General features: G+C 47.4%; 1 protein-coding gene across 2 annotated transcripts; it reads left to right on the top strand.

Moving 5' to 3' along the window:
- The first annotated feature begins 738 nt into the window (after window positions 1–738).
- Window positions 739–2809, top strand: BEX4 (brain expressed X-linked 4). 2 transcript variants are annotated; one of them, XM_023202217.1, is made up of 3 exons: window positions 739–888; window positions 1318–1399; window positions 1783–2809. In XM_023202217.1, exon 3 carries the CDS (start codon window positions 1788–1790, stop codon window positions 2148–2150), a length of 363 nt encoding a protein of 120 aa, XP_023057985.1. In that variant the 5' UTR covers window positions 739–888; window positions 1318–1399; window positions 1783–1787; the 3' UTR covers window positions 2151–2809. The 2 variants fall into 2 exon arrangements, with proteins under 2 accessions (XP_023057985.1, XP_023057986.1); XM_023202218.1 differs by lacking the exon at window positions 1318–1399.
- Window positions 2810–6672: the final 3863 nt, after the last annotated feature.

Genomic DNA, 6672 nt, shown 5'->3' with positions numbered 1-6672 from the left:
ATTGTGGGGTGGGGGGGGGGGGTGATAGCATTAGGAGATATCCCTAATGTAAATGACGAGTTAATGGGTGCAGCACACCAACGTGGCACATGTATTCATATGTGACAAACCTGCACGTTGTGCACATGTACCCTAGAACATGATATAATAAAAAAAAGAAAAAAAAAAGAAAAAAAAGTTATTAAGAAGAATTAGAAAAAATCCACTGTCCTTGACTCATTTCCTATTCCTGCCAAACGTTCTGGTGTAGACAAAAGGGGGAGCATTGGTAACAAGGACCACAGTTTTCCACTGGGGTGGGCGGGACAGATGCTCTCTTTATTTAAATTTTTGGCATCTTGCTCATCATACATTTTCTTGCAATAATTTTGTTTTTTAAGATGTTGCATTAAGATGTTATTTTTCTTGACTGCTGAGGAAATTTGCACCCCTTTAAATTCTGCACCCATGTCTTGGTTGGGAGAGGTGGGGAAAATCCTGGGAGCCCAGCACAAGGAGAGGCAAGTCCCACGGAAGTGGGAATGGCCAACAGCTCCCTGAGAAGACAGTTTCCTTCTTGGGGAGGCAGAGGAAGGCCCAAGAACACACAAAGACAGAAGAGTGGAAAGGCCGGCCAGGCTGGAGATACTGAAAGAGACTCCGGATGAGGATAGGGGCTGGCCCGAAAGCCCCGCCTGACTCCCGGCTGCTGGAGGGGTGGTGGGACGGGGGCGGAGCTGTTGGCGATGACAACAGCCCCACGTGACCGGCCAACACTGAGTCTTGTCTGGCTCTGGCGTCGGAGCCATCGTCGCTCGTTCCCTTCTCGGCGGCGGTACCTGCTCCCGGTGGCCCTGAGGACGTGCGGGCCAGGGGCGGCCCGGAAAGTAGGAAGCGGAGGGTGAGCAGGTAAGGGATCCGGAGTGGGGTCCCTGGGGTTGGTGTTGGGAGCGGCTCCGGCCTGCAGATGCCCCACCCCGGGGGAGCCGCGCGGAGACGCAGTCAGTCCGCGATGCAGCCCCCGGGCCCCACCGCGGGCCCGCGAGCCTTCCTTGAGCGGAGAGGTGCCCGTCCTGAAGGAGCCGGCGGTCCTGAGGCTACAACCGTTCGGAAACACCTTCCTCCGCCACCAGCGCAAGCTTTTCCGACACCCCTGCCCCGCCCTTCTTGGTGCAGAAAATGGTGGTCAGCTTGCGGGGCGGGGTGACTGAGGCGCGGGGCGACGGCGGCAAGGAGGGCCCGGGCCCGGTGCGGGGCGGGGAAGGGGCCGGATGGCGGTGGGTCCTAGCTAGCGCTCCGCTGCAGCAGCCCCCACTTCCCCAACCCGGCCGTCTGCAGGTCTGCGAGGCTAAGTGTCGCGGCGGCGCACCCCGCGTCGAGAATCGGGAGGAGGAGGAAGTGACTGCAAGGATAGGCCCAGGTCGGTGCGAGGGACGGTGGTGAGGCGGGGGCCGGAACGTGAGGAAAGCCCAGTCTGAGACCCCAATCCATGCCTTCACGCTCCACTCCCTCTACTGCATGCAACCTTCCCCTTCCCACACCCCATTCTCGTCCTCCATTTTACTGCCTGCAGAAGCATGGAGATGTTTCTACAGGGAAAATGGTGGGCTTTGCGAGAGGGAGGGGCTCGGATTGGGGGCACCCCACAGGGCACACGGGCTTCTCAGGTGGAAAAAAATGAAATGTTAAAGAATGTAAAGTCAAATCCAGGGCTCTGAATTTCAAAAGGTGCCTAGTAGGGCCTCTGTCCTCAGTGCTTATCAGTCCACAAATTCAGCCCATTTTCTCTCTCTTGTCTCCTAGGAGTAATGGAGTCCAAGGAGGAGCTAGTGGCAAACAATCTCAACGGGGAAAATGCCCAACAAGAAAACGATGGAGGGGAGCAGGCCCCCATGCCGAATGAAGAAGAATCCCGCCATTTGGGAGGGGGTGAAGGCCAGAAGCCTGGAGGAAATATCAGGCGGGGGCGAGTTAGGCGACTTGTCCCTAATTTTCGATGGGCCATACCTAATAGGCATATTGAGCACAATGAAGCGAGAGATGATGTAGAAAGGTTTGTAGGGCAGATGATGGAAATCAAGAGAAAGACTAGGGAACAGCAGATGAGGCACTATATGCGCTTCCAAACTCCTGAACCTGATAACCATTATGACTTTTGCCTCATACCTTGAATCCTAAAAGTTTTTGCTGAGGTTAATGTGAACACTGCTTTACAAGCTTGTATTTTTGTGATTTACTTTTTCTGTAAGCCTTTTGGTGTTCCACTTAACCAGTTTCTAATGGAAATTAGAATTCTAATTGTATATTTGTCTCAGCCAAAAAGTTACTGTCAGCATGGCAATTCACCCATTTTAGGAAAAATACTCTTTTCATAATGTGAAATGCGTAAAGCGGTTCAAAAAGCAGTCTGTATTCCATCATCTTCCTCTTTCATTCCAGTCCTTGTTTTTTGTAAATACTACTTTTCCTCCTCCGGCTACCTGGACTCAAAATCTCAGTTGTCTTTGACAATTTTTTTCTTGTCCCTGCCCAAAAAAGAATGATCATACCCATAATTCAGTGTTTGATATTTTAAGAATGTATGTTCTAGTGTTTTTCAGAGTGAGTCTACCATCTGTATAAAAAAACCTTGGGGACAGGAGCATTTAAGAATGTGGGACCTATCATCCAGACTCACAGAGTGGGGCTCCAGAATCTGCATTTTTAGCAAACTCTAAGTCTCTGATGTGTACCAAAATCAGTGCCATTGGTGTGTGTGTATGTAACTATGTATGTGTGTGTGTATATATAATGTGTCATAACCGTAAACAATAAAGAATATCAAGATGAATCTCTCTGACTTCGGTGGGCAAGTAATTAAAGTATGAGACCTTAAAATAGACTGATGATTATAGGAGCGGTAGGGACAATGGCAAAAGTATTCACTGTGCAGAACAAAGCATGCCTGAAGGTCACAGCCTGAGGAACTCAGAATTCATCACCCCTGTCAGCAGTTTCACATCCAGCATCTCATTTTATCCTTAGAATAACCTATAAAATCTGTATTGTTATCCCACTTTTACAGATGAGGTCACTGGGTCTTAGAGATGTTAAGTACCAAGGCTAACCTCTGCTTGGGGTGGGGGAATCCAGCCTGGGCCATTTTCTATTGGACCTTACCATCTGGAGATGCAGAATATTTGACTTTTGTAACTTGATGACAGGCTGAGGATGGTGAAAGAGACTCAGCAAGAAGAGGGCTGTTTTTCTATACATTGTTTTTCTACATCTCAAATACAGACACGTTAATTTTTAGAATATTGAGGGATAAAAAAATAAGACCCTCCAGTGTTGTTCAAAGTTAGGATTGCCACTCTATGGCTCTTGAAATCAGTTTTGTGGGTTACAACAAGCAATTTTTAAAAAAGAGAACAAAACTCATCCTGTCACCCATGAGTAGTGTTAAGAATTGTTTTTGAGAAAATAATGTGTTCTATGTAGTAAATATTGCCACCTTTAAGATGTATTTCTAACTAGGTCACAGTGAAAAAAAAAAGAATGAAAATCACTTATTTGGTGCAAACTTGGTTTCACAAGTGAGGAATTGTTAAGAAAGCGATTATTCCTAAGGCCACACAGCCAATTAGTGAAAGACCTGTAACCACCCACCAAGCCACAGTGCTTCAGGGTGCTTGTCTTCTCACCACATTGCCTCCACAAAAAATTATTTGGAAATTTTTGCAGTATGTACTGATTGCCAGTCAGTGTAAATGGAAAATCATATACAACTTATGCAAAAATCACTTTATTTGAAGTTCACACTATTTAGTCATCAGAATTCCTGCATATTCAACTGAGAACCACATTCAAGGGAAACTCTGTGCCTCAGATAATTTTGGAGCTGGAGTGATCTTTCATCTGTGTAGAGGAAGAGGATGATATAGAGTCTGATTTGAAAATGCACAGTGGTGAACTCAGGCACTTCAAAAGGGTGCCTGACTGAGTAGCTGACTGAGTAGAGTCCACGAATGATCTTTTGGTTCCTCTGAAAATGAGTTCTGTGCCTTCTGGCAACCACCAATTGTGGATTTCCCAAAGTAGCCTCAATCTCCCTCCCTCACAATAAAAGCTGGCTCTGGGGGTGTGAGATCAGAATATGATTAGTTGAAAGAAAGTTGAAGCCTCCTCACTGGGGTTTTTGAGGGAGGATGAGGAATAAGGACAGACTTTCTGGAAGAAATAAGTGTCAATGCTTGGGTTCAGAATATGGTTTTTTGAGGTACCAAAATGAGCCTTGTCTCGTTGGTGTTTCTGGGAGAGTGGGATGATAAGGACAGAATTTTCTGGAAATGGTAAAGGTCAGAGAACGGGGTCACAATGTAATTGGTCGAAGGAGAACTAAAGACTGCTATCCTGGGAGTTTCTGTGATGGTAGGCGATGAGCACAAAACTTTAGAGGACATAAAGTTCAGTGATCAGAACATGATTGTTTGAAGAACTGAAGAAAACTCCCTTACCTCTGTGTTGCTGCAAGGGCGGAGTGGTAAAGAGAGAACTTTCTAGAAAAAGAGGGGGCTGGATCAGAAGGTAACTGAAGAACAGAGCTATCACAGTGAACACATTTATACATCCCATGGGAGGGTCCACTTTCCTTGATCTTGGTGGGCAATACATTTTGTCTTTTTAAGGTGACAACAGAGCAATGTCAGGGAACGCCTCTAAAGAGACTAGCAAGAAAATATAATGACTCTTAGAAAAACACCAAAAGCAAATAAACCAAGAGTGAAGAAAAAGAGCTAACACATTCATCCCTATCAGTGGTTTATACATTCATGTTTGTAAAATTTTAGTTTCTTGAGGAAAATATGTATGTTTTTATGGATTTTGGTGCAAAGCTTGGGATGGATGCCTGGCAATTAATGTCTGGCAAATCTTCCAGAACTTAAGAGGAGCAAGACTGACAAGACCTCTGAGAAGAGGAGAGTCAGCCTAATCTTACACAGCAGCATATGCTGCTGTCTTCATATTACAGAAATTGGAGATATCACTGAAGAAGTCTTTAAAAAGGCCAGTGTTATGAACCGAGTATTTGTGTCCCTCTTAAAATTAAAATGTTGAAAACCTAATTTCCAAGGTGATGATACTAAAAGGTGGGGCTTTTGGGGGGTGATTAGGTCATGAAGGCAGAGTCCTCATGAATAAGATCAGTGCCCTTATAAAGGAGACCCCCCAGGCTGGGCATGGTGGCTCACACCCGTTATCCCAGCACTTTGGGAGGCTGAGGTGGGCAGATCACGAGGTCAGGAGATCGAGACCATCCTGGCCAACATGGTGAAACCCCATTTCTACTAAAATATAAAAAATTAGCCAGGGATGGTGGTATGTGCCTATAGTCCCAGATACTGGGGAGGCTGAGGCAGGGGAATTGCTTGAATCTGAGAGGCAGAGGTTGCAGTGAGCCAAGATCACACCACTGCACTCCACCCTCGTGACAGAGCAAGACTCCATCTCAAAAAAAAAAAAAGGAGAGAGAGACCCCCAAAAAGCTCCTTCACCTTTTCTGTGAACCAGGAAGCAGGCCTTCATCAGACACAGAATCTACCAACACCCAATCTTGAACTTCACAGCATTCAGAATTGTGAGAAATAAACTTCTGTTGTTACAAGCCACTCAGTTTATGATATTTTGTTAGAGCAGCCCATATGATCCAGGACAGCCAGCAAGAAAAAAAGTGAACTTCTAATGAAAAAAGCAAGAACAAATAAACAATTCAAATATAACAAGAATAAAATCTCAGGATTGGGGGTAAGACTGCCAATTAGATGCAGCCGGGAGGAACATCTCCCATGGAGGGACAGGGCATCGACTGGCACACTCCTAGCAGATCTTCTGAGGAAAGGCATTGAGAGCAGACAGGGAAGAAACACAGATGCTGCACTAAAGGCAAAGGAAACTGGAAACCCTGCCCGGTGCAGGTACACCAGGACTCATTCCTAGTCCCCAACTACTCCTGGGGAAGAGGTGAGATGAACAGGCAAAGAGCAACGCAGTCTGCCCACAGGCCTTTGGAATCCTGGCAGGAGGAGAACCTTGACCACCATGGACACTTGAATTGGCAGGGAGAGCTGCTCAGAGAAGTGGTAGGGGTAGAACTCCAGCTAGAGTGGAGGCCAAAGGGTTTGGTGCAGGAGCATCTGTATTGGGAGCATGGTTAGTGTTGCCCATCCCCCTAAGCTGGACTTGCTCCTATAGGAGACCTTAGCCCTAGGGCAATTGTGGGACCTGAACTCTGCAAAACAATCTTGCCCAGGAGATGGAACCGGTCTGACCTAAGCACCTCTCAATCCGCTGGCCTCTGGCAGGGCCCCAGCGTAGCCACGCCTGCTTGCAATGCAGCCCCCATGCCACATCATAGCTCCGGTGTGGGCGGATCTCACCTAACCAGCAGAATGCTCCAGCAGAATGGCTCCAGCTTACACGCACTAGCTCGTCCGCACTCTCCCCTAACTGTAGCCTCACCAGGCCGCTTTTCCAACATACACTCACCCTTGGCCACCCCCAACATCACTTTGCTAGTGCGTGTGTGCTGGCAGGCTGACCTTGCCTTCCCTCCCACGCCAGCGGGGGTGTGCCTATACATCCGGCCATGCCATTTTTGCTGGTGTGAGTGCACCCCGCCCCCTTCCCCAACCACCATTGTTGTTGGAGAGTTGG

The sequence above is a fragment of the Piliocolobus tephrosceles genome, chromosome 12, assembly GCF_002776525.5.
Source record: "Piliocolobus tephrosceles isolate RC106 chromosome 12, ASM277652v3, whole genome shotgun sequence".
In the NCBI taxonomy this organism is placed as follows: Eukaryota; Metazoa; Chordata; class Mammalia; order Primates; family Cercopithecidae; genus Piliocolobus; species Piliocolobus tephrosceles.
The sequence above is the reverse complement of the archived record's forward strand: the minus strand, read 5'-3'. Positions and strand labels throughout refer to the sequence as shown.

Bases quoted from the DNA above. Each gene is read 5' to 3' on its own strand.
- BEX4 (XM_023202218.1), top strand. From the start codon at position 1,788: ATGGAGTCCAAGGAGGAGCTAGTGGCAAACAATCTCAACGGGGAAAAT.